The following is a 24161-nucleotide window of genomic DNA, read 5'->3' on the forward strand; positions in this document are numbered from 1 at the left end:
TTGATTGGAGTTCTATATGCCTCCTTTACCTGTATATCAGGTTCTGTTTCCATACTTGGGAAATTTTCTGCTGTTATTTCCGCAAATATTCTTTTTATGTCAGTTGTGTTGCCTCCTGCTGTTTCATTGACTCCTATTAGTCATACATTATTCCTCTTTGCCTCATCTTGCAGCTGTTGAATTGATTCTTCCTGGATCCTTCTTGATTGTAAGAGATCCTTTCTTTCATGGTCACTAACTGCCGTGCTGTCTCCAAAATCTGAAATTCTATCTTCAGCTTCATTCAAGCAGTTCTGTCAGCTTTCAGTGGAAGCTTTGATTTCCTGGAAGTCTCTTTGAATCTGGTTCATGCATTCTAAGCCCTTTCCATATTTGTCATTTAACGTTTCCATCCATTGCCTTTGTTCTTCTATTTTCTTATGTTTCTTCTTCAGACCTTTTGAGCAGTTCTTTCGTTATTATTGTCATTTCATTTTTTTGCCTGTGAGATTATTTCTGATCTCATCTCTTCTATGAGATGATGGGGTTGTTTCTTTACTTCCATTGCAATCATTTCAGCAATTTCAGGCATATGTTTACCAAGTTCTCCTATGTCTATGTCTCCTGGACTTGTTCTGAGTAGGGTGGAGTTCTGAGATTGTGTTTTAATCCTTCATCTTGTCATGTTTGATACCAGATGCAGAAAGGTCAGTTTCCCTCTTCAATGGCTGCACAGCAAAGGCCACTAGTGTCCCTAGTTTTCCTGTTGGTCAGGTTTCCCCTCAGTGTCCACTGAGATGCACTACTTAGTCTGGAGTTTTACGGCAGTTGCTGAAGTGTATTTAGTTATCCCAGGTCTGAGACGCAGGCATTGGTGTCAGCTGATGGCAAACCATCTAATCTAGCATCCCCTTGCAGTTCAGGGCATGTATACAGCCCAGACTCGGGTTGCACTTGTGTGACAATCTCTGCCCAGTGGACCTGTGTCCCCAGGCAGTTCAGGGTATAGGCAAAACCCAGACACAAACTGCAGGGTCAACAGTTTGTGGACCACCTGGTTCTGTGTCTCCAGTCAGTTCAGGACATGTACAGGAGCCAGATGCCGGCCGCACCAACAGCAAACACAGACTGTCCATGTCTGTGCCCTCCAGGAAGTCAGGGTGCAAGTAAAGCACAGACTCGAACTGTGGTATCAGCAGCTCTTGGAGTGCCTGCTCACTTGGCACAGGGCATGTGCAGAGAGGGCCCACATGTGAACCCCTGTGAGAGCAGTTCCCAGACCTACTGAGTAAGGAACTCCTGTCTGGCATGGGTGCACCAATGGCAGAGACTCTTTGTTTGTTTTTTAAATCTATAATCATAATTAATAATAGAACAAGCGGACATATAAACAACTCAAGTATCACACTTGATATAGCTGATACATATAAAATACTCCATCAAAAAAATGACATAGGGGCTGGGGATTTAGCTCAGTGGCACAGTGCTTGCCTGGCAAGCACAAGGTCATAAGTTTGACTCCCAGTACTGGAAAAAAAAACAAAACAAAACAAAAAAGACATAGTAAACAGTCTGTTAAATACACAGAGAATATTTATAATAAACAGACCAAACAAAATGCAGTGTGGTGGCACACACCTGTAATCACAGTACTCAGGTGGCTGAATTCAAGGCCAGCCTAGGCTACATAGTGAGACTTTGTTATAAAATGAAACACAGATAAAGCAAGTGTGGTGGTGCATGCCTAAAATCCTAGCACTTAGGAGGCTAAGGCAGGAGGATCACCATGTGTTTGAGGGCAGCCTGGGCTATGTACATAGTGAGTTCAAAGCCAGCCTAAGCTGCATATTGAGGCTGTGTCAAAAAACCAGAAAAGGGAAAGAGAAAAAAAAAACAATTAAAAAAATAAAGATCATATATTAGTTTGCAGCAACTCTCAACAGTTTTCAGAGGATTGAAATCATTCCATATGCTCTGTGATTAGGCATAATTAAATCAGCAATAAGTGTCAGAAAGATACAGAAAATCCAAAATGTATGAATGCTAAACAATATAATTCTAAGCCACCTATGAACTAAAGTAGAAATCACAATAGAAATTATGTAACATTTTGGACATAATGATAGTGAAAATATAACACATCAAAACTTGTTAGGTTATACACCAATGTTCATAAGAGCATTATTAACAATAGGTCAGAGGTAGAAACAACCCAAATATCTTTCAAACAATGAATGGTTAAAAAAAAAAAATGGTACACATGTACAATGAAATATGATTCACTCTCAGGAAGAAACAAAGAAGTCATTAAACCAGAAGTGTTCCAGACTCCAGAATGGGAGTGGAGAAGTGTGACCATTTCCTTGGAGAGGAGGTAAGGAAGAAGACAAAGAAACTTTTCATATTTACCCTAAGTGTTCCTCAGCTTTCCATCATTATAACAAATAGCTGAAATCACTGACTTCTAAAGAGAAAAGGTTTGTTCCAACTCACAGTCTGGAAGGTTTCAGTTCGTAATTGATCAGCCCTGTTGCTTTTGTGCCTGGTGAGGCAGCACAGCATGGCAGAAGCAAGTGGCAGAAAAAAAACAATCACCTTATGGCCAGGAAGTCAGAGACAGAAAGATGAAGGATCTGGTGCACCACCCTTCCACTCAAGGCCAATGACCTCAGGTCCAATGACCTGAGGACCTCTCTCTAGGCTCCGCCTCTCAATGAGTCCACTGCCCACCTCCCAGGAGCATCAAGCTGGGATCAACCAAACTTTAACATATGCGCCCTTGGGGGCTATCTAGGTTCCAAGTCAGAGCACTGAGTATCTGACATATTGAGTGTCAACTGAGTGCCATGCTCAGTTCTACATGTTCTACATGTATTCATTCAATCTTACAAACAGCCCACCGGACTGGAAGGGAAGTGTACAAAAGGACCCAAGGCAATATAACAAGAGCAAAAATGTGAGTACTTACCCTATCAGATATTAAATCATGCTAAAGAGCTATGATAATTATAACAATATGATTTGAATACCCAAATAAACAAGTTAAAGTGTTATTTTCTATTTATATTTAACTGACTGGTTGGATTAATTAATTTGACATGTCAGTTCTAATGTGAGACTGGAAGAATATAGAAACTGATACATATGAGAATGAAAGATATGATAAAAATGATATTTCACACTAGTAGGGAAAATAATAAGCAATTTAATAAATGCTTATTGGGGATAATTGACTGGATACATGCTTGGAAGATATGAATTCCAGATGGGTTAAGGACAGATCTAATATGAAAAACATGTTTATAAACTTGGCCTGAGAAAGGCCTTCCTAAATGAGGCTTGCTTGGCAGCACACAGAGCTGTGTATCTTTGAGTGCGTTACTTAGCTTCCTGATGGTCTATGCTTTTGTTTGTTTGTTTGTTTGTTTTTGACAAATGATAATGGACATAAACATTCAGTGACGACAGTGGGGTGACTGTGACATTTACTCTGATCTGGCAGAGTATAAATCTCATTGGTTGCATTAAACTTTGTGGTTTAGTAGTTATATCCAATTCTTGTTACCCCAGTCCCTGGGGAGAATGAAATTTTATTTTTCCTAACACTGGTAACAACATTGCTGAATCTAATATGTAAATATTCTGTCCATGTTCAGCCCTGTATCTCAGTACTTCTAACTCTCTTTTGACATTTTTGACAAGTTCTTAACCAGCGTCATGGCTGTCTTTGAACATATGATTGCTTTCACCTGTACAAAAACAGCCAAAGATCCTGGAGTGGTAGTGTACACCTGTAATCCCATCACCTGGGAGGCTGAGGCAGGAAGATCACCACAAATTCAAGGCCAGCCTGTGCTGCATAGTTAGTTTAGGGCCAGCCTGGGCTATATAGGGTGGCCTTGTCTCAAAAACAAAACATAGCCAAGGATCAGTGAATTTTGGATACTCTGTGATTTTTTTTTTTTCTCCTTTTGGATTAGTTCTCATAAGAAGATGATTAGTTTTTCTAACGTGATGAGCCATTTTCAGGATGAACTACAGGGCAACTCTCTGTCATTGCCTCCCACCACAGAAAGGTGAGAATGCTTCAGCAAGTGCAAGTAAAAACATTTTAAGATAGCCAGACATCATGGTGCACATGCAGAATTCCAGCACTCTAAGGAGGCTGAGGCAGGAGGATCATGAGTTTGTTCCCACCCTAGGCAACTTAGCAACTTACTGAAACACTGTCTCAAAATAAAATTAGAAAGGATTAGGCCTATAGCTCAATGTAAAGGTCCTCCCTCCACAGAAAGGTGAGAATGCTTCAGCAAGTGCAAGTAAAAACATTTTGAGGTAGCCAGACATCATGGTGCACATGCAGAATTCCAGCACTCTAAGGAGGCTGAGGCAGGAGGATCATGAGTTTGTTCCCACCCTAGGCAACTTAGCAACTTACTGAAACACTGTCTCAAAATAAAATTAGAAAGGATTAGGCCTATAGCTCAATGTAAAGGCCCTGGGTTCAATCCCCAATACTGCAAAAATAATTTTTTAAATTAAGATGCTTTTTATTAAAAAAAAAAAGATGCTTTTTATTTTTTTACATTGGATCGGGCAGCTAAAAAGACAAAAGGTGCTTCAGTGGCAAAACTGTCAAATTAGTAGTTTGTCTACTTTTTCCCTTCCTGCCTAACCAAACCAGTTCCCTGACAAAGTGACTATCTGTTAGATGGAGATTCTCAGTTGCAAGGGACAGAATCCATTTCAAAATAGTCTAAGAAAATTCCTAGTTCAAGGGGGACCTGACCTGAGTTGTGAGAAGGCTAAGGCTGGATGTAGCCTCCTTGGGGAGCTGCTTGACCTGCCCTGGGGCAGCCTGGCCCTCTGGAGCCCTTAAGAACAGACTCCCCCAGGCTCCCCCAAGAAGAGTCTCAGCCTCCTGGCTAGGACAAGTAACAAGAGTGCTGAGCTGGTGAAATGAACAGCTGTCCCTTAGATTTCCTGGTTCAGGATGCAGAGCATGTGATGTCTGTATTGTCTTCTCCTCCCTGAGGTTATCTCCGGATCAAGGCATTGCAACACCGCTTTCTTGCTTGGTCATGAAGCCAGTGGCCTGAGTGTCTCTGCTTTGGTTCCTCTAACAGTGTGCATCTGTGACGAGGCAGAAGACGTGTTGTCAGCGCTTGGTTTCCTGCTTGGCCTCCGTGACATCACTGTGATCTTCACTCTGTAACAATCCATTGTTTTTTTCTTTGTGTATTTCTTTTGTGAGATTTTAATAGGATGGGGTAAGGTCCTATGCATAACATTGCAAAAGTGAGCAGTCACAAACCTGAAGAAAATTGGAATTAAAGTCTTCTAAGTATGGTTGTGATTCTCCTAGTCCTGGACCTGCAGGAACGTCCTGAGGCTTGGTCATTCAGTGAGAAGTTCTAAGTGCAATATGTTCTGATCCCAGGTCCCTGCCATCACCTAGTGGGTAGATCTCCTGTGGCAGGAGGAGCAGCCTTGGTCTCCCGAGGCTGCTCTCTTGCTCTCCACTGCAGGCTGGTCACTGGGGCTGGCAGGCAGAGCAGACAGATGCTTGGCCACACCCACGGCTCCCCTACCCCCACCTTCAAGAAGTTGAGGGTGTGGCTCTTCAGTTCTGCCTGCTTCGAGATAGGTTTTGGCACTCTCCATGGTGTTTTGCCTCAAAGTTTTGTTTATTTGTCCTCTCTCCACCCCTCCATCCCCCTTCTTCACCGTCTCCCTGCCAGTCATTAGAAAGCTTTGTCTCAAGGGCAGTGCTGGCGAGCAGCTCTTGGTAACCATAGGCAACCATGAGTCTGTAAGACAATTTGTGCTACATTTGTAAGGCACAACCTCTCCACTGACTGAGTACTGTAGATAGGAAAATGTGCTTTAAAGGTTTTCTGATGCAGTAAAACATCATCTTCCTTTTCTTCTTTTTTTCCTCCTTTTCTGTAGAATGATCAGTCCATGGACAAGACGCAGATCACAGGAGGCGAGGATCTTTCAGTACTGGCTGGCCAGGTTTGTTAATGTAACTGCACAGTCTGCACTGATGTCTGGGGACATCCGTGACCTTCATTTCGGTATTACACATGCAATACATCGCAGACATTCTCCCAGGTTTGCTAATTCATGCAAATGGATGTGCGAGTCCTTTTAATGATTTTCCTTTCCTTTCTAAAACACTCCTTTTAGAATGCATCCAGGGCATGATGCAGACAAAATCCTTCTCCAAGCTTTCAGTTCCAGTCTTATTTCAGAAAACAAAGCCCCTGGCCCTCCTTGCTCCGTCCCTTTCTCTTCACCCTTTCAGAGCACCGGCTGAAAAGGACGCTTTCTCCTTTGTCTGCTTTGTATCTCTCATCTGTGCCTCTGCACCTAGGCACTGTAGTGCGACATTTAAACAGGTTTGTTGAAATGTACAGAACCAAGGGAGGGAAGAAGAGACACAAAAGAGTTTCCTGAGAGCACATTTTTAGCCCCTTGCCTTTTTTTCCTTATTAAAAAGAACGTAACCTATTAGATGATGGGGGAAACACCTCCAATTTTAACTGGAAGCTCCAAACTCACCAATTCCTAATTAGAAAGTGGAAAGACTATTCAGCTTCTGTCATAAATACTTAAATTGGAAGGCAGGGTTGTTTCGTAAAGCAGAGGATCCTTTCGGAATGTCATTTGAAATGTAAATTCTCTGTGAACGAAGCAGCAGAGCAATGCAGAATTCGTTTTGGTTCACCTGTACTCACCAAGCTTGCATTCATTATCCCTGTACAGCCTCAGGCTGCTAAGTAAAATGGACCAGCTATTACACAAGCTTAATCTCTCACACTTGCGGTTGTTATTGTTATGCAATTCCCGGATGAGGAAAAAGAATAGCAGCCACATTTAATAAAAGCATGTATCGTAATATTGGGAATGCTACAGAGCCGCAAGGATTCTAACCGCAGAACACCCTGCTTTCCCGGACTCTGAAGATAACGCAGTGGGTTCCAAGTACTAAATTTCCACTGAGTAGTAAATTCTGCTTCAGAGCAATTGAAATTAACTTGTGTCTATAAATGCACCCCTGGGCCGTTATTCGATGTTACTACACCAGTGCATACAATAACATTCTAGAAACTAAAATACTCAGAGCGATTTCCCGAAATTCATAAACTTATACTATCCTGAAGTGGTCTTTAAAGGTGTCATTCTGGTACTTCTCTGCATGATGTTGCCTGATAGGTTTATTATAAAAGGGAAATATCTTGCCTTGTGCTTTGGCTATGCCATCTGTCGAAGTGACAGTGCTAAAATTCCCAAATGAATGACAAGATAAAAAATTGTACCATAGAACTGTGCTTCCTTTCTCCTTGGTAATAAAATCATCTTGTGGTTTGTTGTAAAGGGATTTCCCTCATAGCTAAACACTGGATTTTCCCTTTCTTTAAAAGCTGGTTCAAAGGTGGAGTGCCCCCCCAAAGACTAATGCATTAACGGCAGTGTTCAGAGGGAAGGCATAGGTAGGTGACTGGATCAAGAAGGCACCAGTGTCATCAGTGAGTTAATGTATTGATGAGTTTGTGGCTGAGTGGGCTGTTACAGAAGAGAGTTCACCTTTGAAGATACCTCTTGGCCCCAGACCCTTCACCTTGCTAGATCTTTCCCTCTCTCTCTGCTTCCTGGCTACCTCAAGGCAAGCAGCTCTCCTTTACCATGTTCTCCCATTGTGTTTCCAGCTTGGAGCCCCCCAGCCATGGATGGAAATCTCTGGAACCATGAGCAAAATAAACCTCTCCACCCTTAAGTCATGCATGTCTGGTATTTTGGTCACAGTGGTGAAAAGCTAGTGAGGAGGTGGTAGACAGGATGGCTTCTTCTTAGGACTGGAGTGAACAGAAGATAGCTCTCTACTTCAGCATCTCCTCCATAATTACCGCAAAGAATGCCCCCGCCCCATGAAAACATAGGGGCTGTAGAAATTTAGGGAGAAGAGATGGACAGCCAGCCAGTAGTACAAACAAGAAGGACATGGCTCTAGCTTCTTTCCAGCATAACAAAATTATTTCCTCCAGGTTCCAAGGTTCTTTTTAAGTGTATCTTTACACTCTGTGTGCACACAGATGCATTTCCATATATGTTTCAACACATGCCAAGTAGAATCCTTGGGCTTAGGACGTACCAGTAAATATTTCTAAGATGAACCAATACTAACTAGCCAGGTTCTCAGCTGTCACACTAACTTGAGTTAAGGACTCTGCAGTTCAGGGTCCCTCACTCTATCAGAAGCAATGATTGGATCAGCCAGGGCAGGCTACACCATATGCTTTCAAACACATGTGAAATCTATCTGTTTCTCTCCCTTACTATTCCCCCTAGGTCTTGAACCTTGCTGCTCAAATTGTGGTCTAGCTTGACAGTCAGCAAACTTTCCTTCTAAAGGACCAGATAGTGAATATTTTAGACTCTGTGGCCTGACAGTCTCTTGCAGTTACTCAACTCTTATGTTATAACATAAACCGGTCACAGATAATGTGAAGACAAACAGAAATAGCTGTGTTCCAATAAAACTTTATTTATAGAAAGAGATAACAGGACAAATTTGACCCATGAGCCATAGCTTGCAAACATTTGATCTAAGAACCAGCAAGGTCAGTGTCCCCTGGGGGGGGGTGTTAGAAATGTAGAATCACAGATCCTAGCCCAGATCTACTGAAATAAAGTCTTCATTTCAAGGAGATCCCTAGATGATTCATGAGCACATCAAGGTTTGGGAGGCCCTGGTCTCTTGGGTGAGGCCCTCTTCTGACCTGCTCTGATAACCTAATGAGCGTCCCTGAACTTTTATCTTCATTTAATTTTCACGGTCCTCCAAAACATTCACCACAAAGCTGCCAAAGGGATCTTTTGAAAATAGAAATTGGATCACATCACTTGCTAGCTGAAAACGGTCCAGTGGTCTCTAATTTAGGGTTGTCAAACTCAATAACAACAAACAAAAATAACCAAAAAAAAAAACCAAGATGCCCAGCTAAATTTGAATTTTAAATAATGAATAAAATTTTAGTATAAGTATAGCCCATGCATGTGTCATATAGTGCATGTAAGATTTGGGACACTAATACCAAAAAATTATTTGTTTGCCTAAAATTCAGATGTCACTGGATGTTCTGTATCTTTACCTGGAAACCTTACTCCCAGAGCTCTGCGAATATGGTCCGAATTCCTCACTGCAACCTATAAGACCTGTGTGACCTGCCTGCTTCCCAATCACACATCCCCAATATCCTCCCCCACAGTGACCTAACCATGCTGGCTAAGCACCTTCCTGTTAAGACCTGGGCAAGCTGTGGCATCTCCCTGGAATCTTCTTTGCTCTTATCCTTCAAGTTCCAGCCTAAATGTCTCCTCCATATGGGAATACTCCCCTGAGATGCTACCGAAAATAAATCCACATTCTTCCCCTCAGCCAAGTTATGTGTGTACCCTGTTTCCATTACAGTCTACTCTACTATTTGTAGTGTTTACTTTGGGGCTTTAAAAAACTCTGTTACCCAACCAGAAAGTCAGCATGAACTGGGCCTGTCTTGTTCCCTGTCCTATCTCCAACACTGTGCAAAGGGCTGGACCCTAATAGGTTGGAATCAGTATTGGTGACTAGTAAGTGTATGGTCCTCTTCCATACAAATCAGAAAGAGGTTTTCAATTAATTTGGGAACAAGGGCTGGGGATATAGCTCAGCTGCACAGGTACCTGTCTGGCAAGCGCAAGGTCCTGAGTTAGATTTCTGTACAAAAAAAAAAAAAAAAATTGGGGAACAAGAGGACACGGCAGAAGGTAAAATTTAAGCCAAAGGTAAATTTAAGCCAAATGGCAAGTTTTCTGTCGGCAAGTGGTGAGATGCAATTTGTACTGTAAGAAGAATATTTTGGTTGCTCCATGAGGAATGGCTTGAAGGATAGGAAAAGTTAAGTGATGATCTTAATTCTTCTAGGAAAATACCCAGAAAGGGAATAGCTGGGTCTAATGGCACCTCTAATCCTAGTTTTTTGAGGAATCTACAGACTGATTTTCAAAGTGGTTGCACCAGTCTACATTGCCACCAACAGTAGAACATCATACCACAGTGATATATGTGCACCCATGTTTATAGCAGCACAGTTTGTCATAGCAAAATCTTGGAAACAACCCAAATGCCCATAAACTAAGGAATAGATAAAAAAGATGTGGTATTTTTAATATGGTGGAGTACTACTCAGCTATAAAGAAGGATAAATTTGAGATGCAACTTGAGGCCATACTCATAAGGGAAATAAATCAGTCTCATATGTGTAAACATCATATTGTCTCCCTAGTGTAAGAAGCTGAAAGAGCAAATAAGACCCAAAATGTACAATAGATACTATGAAATGTAAAACAAATGCTCAAAAGGAAAGAGAAACAAGAATGGGGAAAGGGCTGGGAATTTAGCTCAGCGGCAAAAGCACCTGCCTGGCATGTGCAAGGTCGTGAGTTTGGTTCCCGGTACCGGAGAAAAACCAAAAAACAAAAAAGAATGGGGGAAAGGAGAAAAGAAGGAAGAGGAAAAAATATATATATATGTATATATATACACACAAGATAGTTATACTACTAATTGCTATTAACTCATTGAAAAGAAAGGTCTATGCCTATATCGCTTGATCAATTTTTCATGCCTGTATCTTGTAACCTGAGTAACTACTTTGAAGATAACCATACACAATGTACTAACCATTGTTACTCTCCCACAATCTTGCTTTGAAATTTTACACCATTGTTTTTATTGTTTATTTTTCTTTTCTTTAAAATAAAAAAAGAGAGCCCGGCGTGGTGGTGCATACCTGTAATCCCAGCACTCGGGAGGCTGAGACAGGAGGATTGTTGTGAGTTTGAGGCCAGCTTGGGCTGCAGTAAGCTCATGTTCAGCCTGAACTGCATACTGAGACCCTGTCTCAAAAAAGACAAAAATTAAATTAAATTAAATTTTAAAAAGAGAAAAAAGTTAAGTGAAAGTAAGAGGTCAGGACAAAGGACACATGGACAGCTGAGTGAGGTCAGGGCTGGAGGACAAAAGCTTTGAGGTGGGACAGCTGTCTGCAGGGGCAGAGGTTTGCAAGAGACGCAAGGGGAAGGATGTGGAGCTACATGTTGCAGGCTGGAGGGCAGAGCTTGGGAAGGTCACTTAACCTTTGGTTAAGACGAAGATGTCCATGTGGCCTGCTCCATTCCCAAGAAAGAGATTCGGGGGTTTAAAATGCAACCTCAGAGGCATCTCGGAATCGCTCCATCGTGCAGAACATACGCCACCTAGGCAAACTGTAAGAGGAAAAAGCACTCGATAATCAGTGTGTTCTAGTTAGAAGGACTGGAGAAGAAAATCAGAAAGTGCCATGAGCAGCCGCACCAGATGGAAGGCTTGCTCAAGGGCATTGTATTGCTTCTCCCATCTCTGATCATCATCACACCATTCACCAGAAGCTTAAATTTACATTTAAATTGCATTTATTACATCACAACTCTGACCGAAACTTGCTCTCCTTAAATGCTCAGCGCCCAAAGCAGCACACCAAATGTCTTCCCACGGCAAGCCTCTTTCCCGGGGCCTTAAAAATCTGAAAAAAGGGCCAGGCACAGTAGTGCATGCCTATAATCCCATCATGCTGGGAGGCTGAGGGCCAGAGGACTGCATGTTCAAACCCAGTGTAGACAACTTAAGGACTTGATGAGGCCCTGTCTCAAATTTAAAAATTTAAAAAGGCAGCGGGTGTATCTCACTGCAGAGGCCCTCAGTTCCAGCTCTCATAACAAAAGGAAAAAAGAAGAAGAAGAAGAAAAAGAGAGAGAGAAAGGAGAGTATAAATTGGGCACGGATGGTGCTGCACATCTATATTCACAGCCCTCAGGAGGCGGAGGCAGAGAGGTCGCACGATGGGGTAGCCAGCCTGGGCTACAGTGAGTTCAAAGCCAGCCAAGACTCCATAAGGAGGCTCTGTCTCAAAAACCCCAGAAAAAGAAAAAGGAGGCTTGTGGGTACCTTTCTCCTTCTTCCTTTTCTGTTCTTTTTTCTTTTCTTTCTTCCTTCCTTTCCTTTCTTCTTTTGCTTTCAGCGGAGCTGGCTGAGTCATGGCTCTTAACTAGGTCATTGCTGTGGGATAAAGGGAACCCTCGACAACTAAGTTCAATGGCTCCCGGCTCGCACTGCTAAAAGCATTTTACCCTGTGTGTTTAAACTGTCTGCGCAACGTGCTCTCGGGGTGGTTTTTTTTCAAAGTTGATTTAAGCCTGGCACTTCACAAAATGTGTGTATCCATTAGAGCAAGAAGATTTTATTCATGTTCAATAGAAACTTCTGAAAGGGTGGAATAAAACCAAGTGCACGGAAACGGGCCCGAATCCGGCAGCGAGGAAACACAGATGTGCAGGGTGAGTGCGGGATTTCAGGAGACACCCCCACCACCTCACCGCTCCCCCGCAACCCACCCTCAAATAAGTCCCTAGTCAAACGCCAGCATGAAGCATCAGAACCTGCCAAAAGTTCTCCCTTGGCTGCCTTAACTGTTTAAATCACTCCTTTTTATTGCATCTGACAGGGCTGAGAACAATCGTGGAAATGCCCACTGACTGACGATTCTGGCAATTTTGTGAATTATCACATAAAATGAAAGGCTGAAGTTCATTCCTTTCTCCGTGGGGTTTGCATTCACACTTCTGCTCGTGCTGGGCGCGCACCACACAGCTCGTCGTCTGGGAGGCTGTCCTCCTGCTTGGAGTGACCATGGCCACGGAACCAGGGCGCCGCAGTTTAGGCAGGGAGGTGTACTAACCATTTTGTGCTTTAAAAGATTCAAAGTGGGAACAGCCTATTTAAGAAAATCACTGAGATTCGTATGATCCTTTTCTTCTTCCTGGCTTTTTTCTTGCTTTCTTTTTCACTAGGAAACTAGGTGTGATTAGCTTTGATTAGAATTGTGCAAGAGCAAAGAAAGAACATGCTCTAGAAAGTCCCCATGGAGTTTTCGCCCGCAGCCCCGGGCTGCAGATTTTGCTGGCTCTCTGGGAGGAAGTGAGCTAGGTGCAACGAGACGACTAAGACAGCAACCGGCACACATCTCAGATCCAGTGAGCAGTTATCAGATGGGAAGTGTTTCCACAGCACAGCGTGTTCTAAAAAAGTCCCAAGGTTGCCCACTCAAAAAAGAAAAAAAAGAGAATTTTAGAGGGTTGCTCGGTGCAGAATTAAAAAGCAAACAGACATTAACTACAGCTTGGTAAAGGTGCAGATCGTTAAGGAAAGGCGGAGGTGATGTATCACCGGTGTAATGAGTTAGAGGAAGGGAAAGAAAGAAGTCAGCGTTGTTAATTCAGCCCACAGGCACTTCTTGAACACCTACTACATGCCGGTCTCCATGACTCCTGGATCTAATCTTCGTACATTAAGGGCAGTCGCTCCCTTGGACACAAGTGAACATGCTGCCAGAGTTGGGACGCTTGTGTCCTCTCTCCTCTTGGGCCTCTGGGCCTCATCCTCTCAAGTCCAAGGTGAGGCAAGAGTGTGAAGACAAAAGGGACCTAATTTGCTTTTATGTGGACCCCTTCTGCTCATAGGGAGGATAATCAGTTCCCAAAGGCAGAGCCCTCGAGACCTACTTAGCTCCCCCTTTCAACACTGTCACTTTGAGGACTGAGTTTCCCACACAGGACCTTTGAGCAGCACATTGGAACCTTAGCGGAGTGGAGCCAGTGTGTGGTCACGGATGGGACAAATTATAAAGCTCATGTAAGGGCACCTGGGGAAATCTGAGTATACACAGTAGACTTTAGGTGATACTAAGACATTGTCATTTTCCTTAGATGTGATAATGCTTTAGCTATGCGTAATATGATATCTGTATTTTAAGGCACATACAATTTTTAAAAATCTTTCAATAACTAAATGCATCAGAAACTTAGAAAATCTTAGGGGTAGGGAGAGTAGTTCAGTAGCAGAGCACCTGCCTAGCACGCATGAAGCCCTGGGTACAATCCCCACCGTCCTCCCAAAAATGTTAGTGGATCCTTAGATTTTGCTTCCAAACATTCTTTAATTCTTTTGTATTTATATATTACAGAAAGTATTGGCCGGGTGTGATGATGCACACCTGTGATCCTAGCACTCGGGAGGCTGAGGCAGGAGCATCGTTGCCCAGCCTGGGCTACAGAGTGAGCTCAAGGCCAGCCTGAACTGCATAGCAAGACCCTACCCCAAAAACATAATAAATAAATAAATAAATAAATAAATAAATAACTTTTGAAAAGTATTGTCTTTAATAAGTATATACATATAATAAAATATGTTTTTCTAAAATAAAAGTATACATTCATAATTGAAACCCCCTTTCTAAGAACACGCAACCTGAAAAATCAATAAATGACTTAAATATGTTTCAAAACAAATAGCTAGCTATACAAAACATTAATTTAATTCACTGTTAATTTTTTTTGTTTGTTTGTTTTGAGACAGGGTTTCCATATGGAGTTCAGGCTGGCCTTGAACTCACTTTGTAGCCCAGCCTGGCCTTGAACTCACAGCGATCTTCCTGACTCAGCCTCCCAACTGCTGGGATTACAGGTGTGCACTACCACACCCAGCTAAATTTTTTTTAGAAGTATGGAAATAACCAGAAAAACAGCTAAAAGAGTTAAAAGGGCTTGCCTCTCGGGAGCAAAACTGGGGTGAGAACAGATCAAATGGGAAGGGGGTGTTTTTCTTTACAACCTTTCAATTCTCAAACATATTTGAGTCATTTTTACATTAAACCTCAGGATCAGTACACATCCAAATCCCACTTACCACCCACCATTATTTCTGAGAGTTGTAACTAATTTTTTCAAAGATGACTCTGTTTTGCAAAGTTTTGAAGGATGAAAACAAAAAATCAGATTTAATCATTTGCAGTGCACTGTCCTTAGACAAGAATGCAGACTAACGTATTTTAGAAATGTTTTTCTTCATAAAATTGAAACAAAAATCATGAATGAGGACATTACATGAATCATAACATTCTCCAGTTATTCTACTTGGCTAAGAGGCCTGGCTGGTCAGTCTTAGTGAAACTAAGAACGCACGTACCAACTAACTGCTATGGATTGATGCTTACACCCATAGCCAAGTGTCCAAAATACCAAGGGGCTTCCTTGCTCAGTGTGATTCTTAGCGAATACGATGACATCACCTCCTTCAGAAGTAGACCATATAAACATAGCTTTATGATAAAATGTTGAATGGATTTAAGGAATAAAAGCATCACATCTGAGAGAAAAATGCTTCAAGGGGGGCATTGTGTTTTTTCTTTTTTTTTCTCTCTTTTTTTTTTTTTTTTGGTACTAGGAATTGAACTTAGGACCTCACACTTGCCAGGAAGGAGCTGTGCCACTGAGCTATATGCCAGGCCAAGTGGGGGATTTCTGTGGAAGAATGTGTTTATGTGTTTGACATGGTACACATTTAGCAGGGTTGTTGGTTGGCTGGGGAGGAATTGGTTAGCATTTTTATTAATTAAGTCTTTTTTGCATTAGACATAAGTAAGATATCTATCTATAAGATTTCATCCAATTTTTAAAGCATTATAAAAGTCACACAGATAAATTAAAGATCATCTAAAGAGAGATAAAGTTTATTACTTTGAGGGAATACTCTCATTCTTTAGTTAATCAGAATGACATGTTAACACCATCTTATTTTAATTTGGTGGGATAGCATTAAGATGTTACTATATAGGCCAGGCACGCTGGTGCATAACACTCAGGAGGCTGAGGCAGGGGATTGTTGCAAGTTCGAGACCAGCCTGGGCTACAAAGTGAGCTCAAGCCCAGCCTGAACTGCATAGCAAGACCCTGCCTCAAAAAAGACCAAAAAAATAAATAGATGTTACTATGAATCCAATTAATTGGTGGACTTTAACTAATTACTAACCTTAATCAATCATTATTCCTTCATTCAACAAATTATTGAGCATCTACATGCAAACATTCTTGGAATGCAATGGTAAGCAAAACAAACCTGATCCCTACTCCTTCAATTTAAAAGCTAGCGGAGAAGACAGATATTGAACAAGAAATTAACATGAAACATAACCAGTGTGCTAAGGGGAGAAGAAGAGCAATGTCTTTCAAGTGTGTGCGGGACCTAACCATCTCACTGACGCTGGGCCCCTCCTAGCTCTTTCTCTAGCCCACCCTTGCCTCAGATTGAAAACCTAGGAATAAATACTGAATCCCCAGTGCTTTGGGTGGCTACCTGGGAACAGGGAATACATCACAGCAGAATACATGATCCAGGGAAGAGGGATGTAGCTCAGGGGCCACAAGGGCCAGCCTGGAAGCACAAGTTCTTGCGTTCAATTCCTGGTACCAAAAAAATACATGATTCATCTACAGACCACCGTCTCCCTTGGTGGTATAGTTTTTGATGGCTTGTGTTCCTCGTGAATTCTTAGTGAACTTTTGCACCCCAAAGAACCACTGAGCGCAGGCGAATGCCAGAATTATCAGGGTGGAATGACTTAATGGGTGATTCTTCAGGCAGGAAATACAGTCTGCTCCTCACATGAATGTAGATACTAAAGTTGCAATTCCAAGTAGTTCCACAAAGGCTTTCAAAATGAATCTGGAATACCTAGATTAACCTCCAGTCATTTAGATTAGATGGATGGGGCAGCACCGAATAAGAAAACCGTGAAATCCTAACTATAAACAAAATGTGTATTATTGTGTGAGCCAGATTTTCATCATACTCTACAATATAGGTTTTGTTTCTTTCAGAGTGTCCTCATTGTGGAGGGAAGCTGGCTTTCCCTTTTCCATATTTGGAAGCTGAAAGAATCTAACAGTGAGTTTTAAAATGTAGAACTTGTTGTCAAATTGGCCAAGGATTTATTGAGTTCCCACTGTGTGCCTTGCTCTCCAAACTGATTGAATAGGAGCTAACTATAATCCCGGGCCTCAAATAATATAGTATCCAAGCTTTGTAACAATAGGTGTGTGATACTCTATCCTGGCTTACGTCCAGTTTCACAAGCGGCTTAACTGGTTCTAACACCTACAGTTCTTTACTGAAATGTGAATTAGACAACTACAAAGAGTAAACTAGCCACAAGAGCCCGTTTTATTTAACAGTAAAAGCCAAGGTTAGAGCTGTCCTTGCCCTAAATTCAATATCTTTGCTAAGGATTTTGCTGACTTTAAATCTCAAGTACTTCCCATATCAAAATCATAATTACAATCATTTTTTTTTCAAATGGCAATCTAAGGGAACTGTATCATTTTTTTTTTCCTGTTTAAAAAAAGTAAAAGAAAAAAGAGCAAGCCACATGGCATGAGCCTTGTGCACTGACGCAGCAAGCAGCCACCTTTCGTTCAGGAGCAGGTCTGTCTTAGCAGCTGGGGAAATTTCAGAGGAGCCATTCTTGGGCTTTTGTTCCACAACTGCCTCTGTGTGCCTGGTGTAGCCACAGTCCACATAACCCATGAAGCAGACCCTCCAGCCAAACGAATTGCCCTATACAAGCTAAATTCAGACCTCTTGTGTTGATAATCAGCTCCTGACAGCTGATTTCTGTCCCACAGACAATGAATTGCGGCAGCCCATTCTACTCTAATTGAGCCGCAGCTCGTCAGTGGAGGGGAGCCTGAGTTCACAGCAGTCTCGGACCCCTAGAACTCATGGGTTTTTACCAGCTGCTGCCCAGACACATCTCACTTCCCAGCCATCGAATCCCCTATTGAGTGGGGAGTACCAGGGGGAGGTGTTTATCCATTCACTGTATGCAGATGTCCGTCCCATATCCATGAAAATTCATGCATCTCATATTGTGTTACATAACCTCAGGGCCAAATTTTATCCCTGAATGTGCATGCACGAGTCCCAGTGTACTCAAGGAGAAGGAGCCCCACATGCTCTCGAAAGGCTGAATTAGCCCTGCCACACAGCTCCAAGATGCAGGAAAAAAATATTCACCGGTATATTCCCCCCAAACAAGCCTCCTGCAGAGCACATAAGAAAATAGAACTGGCTGTGCTGCTCACTTTGACCCCAGTGAGATGCCATCTGTAATTAGGGTCCATTATTAACAAGGGTCCATTATTTCACAAGGGTGAAAATGTTACTATGCTGCTCAGATATGTTTTGCTGAACCTGTCTGTACTTTTGCAAAGGATCTTGTTGGGACTGGGAAGACCGTGAAAGCCCTGCTCAGCAGCGTAGAGGAATATAAGCCCAACATGATGAAGGCAGCCAGGGAAGAGGGACATTCATACATAGCATGGTGAGTTCTGTTCTTCCCCACGAGTACAGGGGGATCCTAACCCAAAAGGCTCTTCCCAGACAGTATCGTCTATTGCAACCACTGAGCCTTTCCCCTGGGGGAAAATAGCCCTTTGACTGCTAGCCCCAGAGAGGACAGGGAGGGGGAGTGTCTGCCTATTTCTTAGCCCCCCCTGGCTATGAGCTGTCTGTCTGACGGAGCAGCTGGATGAGCCCCTGCGCAGTTGCTCAGCTCCCTTCCTTTCATCTAGATGCAGTGGCACAGCACCAAGGGCAGGAGTTACAAAGGGATGTGACAGCGCTCTACCTGCTCAAGGGAAAAACCACGCACCTCAGCAATGTTTAATTCTACTTGTAATTAAACTGATGGCAAGGACTAAAGCTATCCCCATTTTTTTATTGACAGTTTGTTGGTAAAGAGAATCTCAAGAAGTGATGGCTTTAGACCTGACTGTAAGTGGGTTTTTTTGTTTTTGTTTTTTGGGCTGGTGTTTTGCTTTGTGCTTAAGGGTTTATTGATTTCCCTGGGTAGTGGAAGCTGTGTAGGGCTATAGTCCTGCAAACTCCTCATCATCTCTGTTAAAATTAAGGGCCTTCAACCCTGTAGCATGCATGGATCAGAGACTTCTGTCCAGTGTGATAGCTACTATTGTCTGGTTTTATGCAGACTTTAACTCTAAAGAGCTCCAGCTGACCCATTTCGGGGTAGCGGAAGACTTACCATGCTGGCCTGATTCAGACACGCATGGTCCCTGCCTGGCCCCTTTCCCAACAATCACAGAGGTGCTGTGAAGGTATAGAAGGCGCTGTGAAGGTGTAGAAGGTGCCTTCAGGACCTGTTACCACACAATGCGTAATGGAGACTGAGCAAGCCTGAGTCTTAAGGCACAGCAAGGCTTCTCACAGTCACCTCCAATCTGACATCCAGAAACACAGGCAACAAACAGCGATACCCTCCTCCCATGTTCTGCAGGGAATTCCTCATCTAGAGCACTTTCCCATGCCTCCCTGCAATGGGCTTAGTTCTAATGTCAGAAGCAATAAACAAGCAGCCAGATTATTTATTTTTCTAACACTAGAGCCAATTCTTTTTCTTGCATAAGGCAGACTTCAGCTTGATTTTTATAACTTACATTTGCTCTAAAGCTCCGGAGATAATTTGGCTACAGTTCTCATAATCAAGCTGAACAAACATTAGAGACAGGCACAGTATGGACGGGTCATGTGCCAGTGACTCACTATTCTGAAAACAAGTCTCATTCCTCTGCTAGGTATAGAGTCTAGACGGTGTCAGTTGTGGGCGGAAGGACCCAATAGTGTGTTCCTGTTGGTTATTGGCTTCGGAAATCAAAGATAGGTGTCAAGGTTATGTTAGGTTACTAAACAGAAATGCTGTAAGGAAATAGTATAAGATACTCACTAAACAGATAAGGTTTTAACTGAAATTGAAAAACATTCACTTCAAACATGTCCAATTCATTACAAGTTTCTTGTGTCACTTACAACAAAAACAAATAAAACAGTAGCAGCTGGGGCAAGGACTGTAGCTTGGTGGTAGAGCACTTGCTTACTGTGGGACGCACTGGGTTTGATCCCCAGCACCATAACAAATAAAATAATAAGAGTGGTAATACTTTACACTAGCATGATGTGCCAGGTATTATTCTGGGAGCAACAAGAGATTAACTCATTTCATCCTCACAAGAGATCTCTAAATGTAGCTGCTATTGTTATGCCTACTTAATAGAATAAGAAATAGAAGACAACCACATTAGATAGCCAGGGTCATAGCCGTACTATAGGGCCAGGCAGGATCAAATCCAGGCAGTCTATCTGATAAAATCAACTGCAAGTGTAAGTGTAGGAGTTGCACTTATTTACCAATGAGTGAGGGGTCATTCACATTTCTGACTGTCCTACTGACCCATCGTCCTTCCTATATTCCTGACATCCCAAGATTTCGCTTCCTAAACTGTCTCTGGGCTCTAATTTTCCTGCTCTGGGCTGCCACACCTATTGCACAGATTGCACTGCTCATAGTAAAGCCACTATCGTTACAACTGGGGTTTCCTGGGATTTATGCATATTCTTTTAGCTGGCCCAGAATCTGTTTCTTTTTTCTCTCTAGATTTATGAAGCTTTGCACTTTTAGTCCCTTTCTCATCATTGGTACTTTCTCTTATGCTAAACATAAACTCTGAGGTCTTTTCTTCTGCTCCTGTGTCTCCTCTTTGATTATGCTTTCTCAAGAAAGTCTGCAGTTTGGAGGAATCAAGCAGGTTTTCTGACCAGTACTCCCACAACGCAATCCTTTAGAAAACCGATCCTTCACGCCTAGCACGTTCTGTAAGGACGAATCTGTTGGTTTCTCCATGTGAGAGTACTCTGGTCACAAGGATGGAAATCTGAGACACAGTCACCGTGGACAAAACTGCTCATCCTCCAAGCCCACGGGCTAAAAGATGGACAGCTCCGTGAAAGCAAGCAAGCTCATCTCCCCTATGGGGCTGAAATAAACAAACATGAAATTCTAAAACCTGAAAATAGCTCAAAAATCACTAGATCATGGCACACTTACTCTGTCACAGGATGTCTGAAGGAGAACTGCTCCCTGATTCTCAGGATCCTCATCTATAAAATGTCATCTTCCTTCCAATAAAGTCTTCTTTTGCGAAGTACCTTGTGCTACATTTAAATTCACTTGCTCTCCTTCTGCTCTCAATAGAGATAAAGAGCTAATTAATGTCCTCTGCATTGTGGGTTCCAAGTCCAGCCTTAAAATAACACTTCGTATTCTTATACCCCAGCTAAACAATGCCCTTTTCTTTCATTTGTCTCCCAGGTTTTGCTTTCCAGCCCTGTACCCAGCTGGGAAGACTGAAGCAGTGAAGAACTGCTTCCTGGCTGCAGCAGTCTCGCACGTATTCGTAGGATGCAGTCCTCTAATGCTGTCTGTTTGATCTGCCCTTTGTGCTTTTTTGAGTGTTCCCTTTGGCTTTATGTCATGATATTCTGCTTGCCTTGGAACAACAAGGCCACATGACTAACTCATGCACACTTCTTGTTATCCACTGGGCCTCCTGAGCTCTTTCTCAACTCTGTGAGGAGTCCAGTTATTCCTATGTATGTCTGCTTGTTTTCCTTGTCTATCCCAGTAGTCATTCTGGCCTAGTCCTACTGGGTCTATCTTGTGCATTTCATACCATTTTTCTTACTTCCTTCTACCTAAATGAAAAGTCCTTACAGTTTGAATACCAAGAAAAGCCTATGGTAGTATTAGTCTTAATGTACTCTATTTTTTCTTTCTTTCTTTCTCTTTGCTAAGATGCTGGATTTGAGATTCCAAACTTATTTGTGGTGGGATATGCCTTAGATTATAATGAATACTTCAGAGCTCTGAATATAAGTCTTGCATGCAAAACCCTAATCCCATTTTCATAAAAACACAACAGTGACATCAGTTGGACAAATTATTGAACTATTACTGATGGTGGCTGTTTTTATGGGTGTCTTCTGCGTCAGGCACATATTGGGCACTGTGTCCACACTCCCAGTGAACTCCCACAACCATTCTGCAAAGTAGGTATTAGGATGAAGAAACAATGATAGCTCCATGCAGATTTTTCTCCGTAGTCACTGACTCTTCCCAGCCAATCTGATAGGTTCCTGCCTGGGTATGAATAACTGAATTATTATGGTGGTGGTGGCCTAACACAGCTGAAACCCAAAACAACAGCTTATCTTCTCAATGACCATCCCCCACTTTCTTCTCCCCTCAGCCCGAACCGAGTACAGCTTCCTCTTGCCCTTCCCGCGCATGTGAAGAAACCCCCAATCAGCTCCTGATACATCGCTAAGCCCGCCCCTTAAGTGCTACCTGCTAACCAGAGTCTTTATAAACCCCAGCTCCCTTTGTTTAGCCCCAGAGAAGTTCGGTATCGCATGTTGTCCTCACCTCAACTTGTCCAGAGTAAAGGCTTTCCTTTTCTCTGTTTCTTTTTCTGCACCAGAAACCTAACACAATCATAATAAATAGCCAATGTTCTATAAATGGGTTCATGTCAGTGCTTGACATCGAACAGGTTCCAATTACAATGGCATGCAGTTCATAACTATTCCCCGTTCGGGGAAACAGTCAACACACAGACACGGAACCCTGACCCTTATGTGGATCCCCAGCTTTGTCACCCTGATCCACAGGTAGACATGTGACTAACATAGACTGACCAGTGTCTTCCTCTTAAAAATTAGAAACTTTTAGGCAGAGTCTTACTGTGCAGTCCAGGCTGACCTGGAACTCACCATGTAGCTCAGCCTGATGGGGAACTCATGATTCTCCTTCCTCAGCCTCCCAAATGTTGGGATTACAGGCATGCACCATGACTCCTGGCCAGAAATTGGAAACTTAAATCAAAAGTCACAGAGACCAAGGGCTGTGGGATGGACACTGATACAAAGCAGGGCCCCAGAAAGCTTCCACAAGCACCTTGGGTCGAGGCCATCCTGTTCCTGCCTTCCAGTTATCTCATTATTTACGTCATCCTTGGGTTCTGTGAGTTACTCTTGTATCCTACCAAGAATCCTCCTTTCTGCCTATATCAGCCTGACTCCATTTCTGTTGCTTGCAATAAAAATATTCCTGACATATTTCTTGTTACCCAAAGTGGCCCAGTAGGAGTCCACACTTTATTTCCCACTGTTATTTCTCTATTTCCCCAAGCAATGATCATTTTACCAGTAGACTTCTTTCCCCACCAGAGGTAAACATATGGTACCCTCAGCAATTCTGGTTTTGGGGCGGCTGGGAAACTAGATTCAGAACAGATCTCAAAACCAAAATAACAAAGAGCCTTGAGCCAGATGTGGTAGTGCATGCCTGTCATCCCAGCAGAAGCAGGAGGGCTGCCACAAGTTCGAGGCCAACCTGAACTACAGAATGAGCTCAAGGCCAACCTGGACTACATACTGAGAACCTGGCAAAAAAAAAAAAAAAAAAAGGCAAGGAGACTTTTGTATAAAGGCACCTATATATATATCTGAATTAACAGTAATCACTTACAGCATGGCATTCTGTTATTACTGCCTCACGTTTTCTGTGCTTTGTATTTTGTTAAGAAACTGATGCATTTAAATCTTTTGTTTCAGCACATATGTGCCATCAGCGAACACGGTAAAGGAAAATACCCAGTCTAAACAAGCAAATGCTCACCGTCAGATGCCCAAATAACATCACAGCTACTACTACATGCAGGAAGCCAGAATAGAAAGTCTGTCTCTTGCGGATAAAAAAGAAATGTTTTAAGAGCACTTTGTTTCCTGAGATTATAATATAAAGGGTACCAAAGGTTTGTAAGGAAAAGAAAGCAGTGCTTTTGTTTGTCTTGTTCCAGATTAAACACTCCACCTTCTGACTCAGGGTTCTACCCACCTTCGCACTCCTAAGCTGCACCTTCTTTTGTTTTGATAGTCATTATGCTTGATTACTACTCTCAGGACTATCCCCACCTAGTTACTCAAATATTTTTCACCTAACCTTCTTTAATACCCTATTTTTGGAACATTTTACACTATTAAGAAAGTGGAAACCTTTTAACATAATATCTGAGCCTGTAAACTAGGAATGCAACTAAGTTCCCATAGTAAAAAAAAAAAAAAAAAAAAGGAGGGAAAGGACAACTTAACATACATTTCTGTTTGCACATTCCTGACAGGACGTTATTATCTGCTTTGACAAAGCCTTTCAGCAGTGCAGGGGACAATGAATCTTAATGATGCTACGAGTGAGCCCTTGCCTAGCGCTCCTGATCTGGGTTTCCGGCGTGTGGTGATGGCATGTCACGGATGCATGGACGTAGTCAACTGTGTTTAATACTTGGAATTTTAA

At 42.5% G+C, this 24161-nt stretch overlaps 1 protein-coding gene across 1 annotated transcript in view; it reads left to right on the plus strand.

Annotated features, from left to right (window-relative positions):
• Window positions 1-23511, plus strand: part of Prtfdc1 (phosphoribosyl transferase domain containing 1) — a 91091-nt gene extending 67580 nt beyond the window's left edge. The window contains 6 exon segments of the mRNA XM_005386898.1: window positions 5932-5997; window positions 12728-12745; window positions 18169-18248; window positions 18681-18730; window positions 21603-21688; window positions 23423-23511. Of these exon segments, the coding sequence (XP_005386955.1) occupies window positions 5932-5997; window positions 12728-12745; window positions 18169-18248; window positions 18681-18730; window positions 21603-21688; window positions 23423-23470 (348 nt within the window). The 3' untranslated portion in view covers window positions 23471-23511.
• The last annotated feature ends 650 nt before the right edge of the window (window positions 23512-24161 follow it).

Source organism: Chinchilla lanigera, unplaced genomic scaffold (assembly GCF_000276665.1).
Source record: "Chinchilla lanigera isolate Chin_1 unplaced genomic scaffold, ChiLan1.0 scaffold00028, whole genome shotgun sequence".
NCBI lineage: Eukaryota > Metazoa > Chordata > Mammalia > Rodentia > Chinchillidae > Chinchilla > Chinchilla lanigera.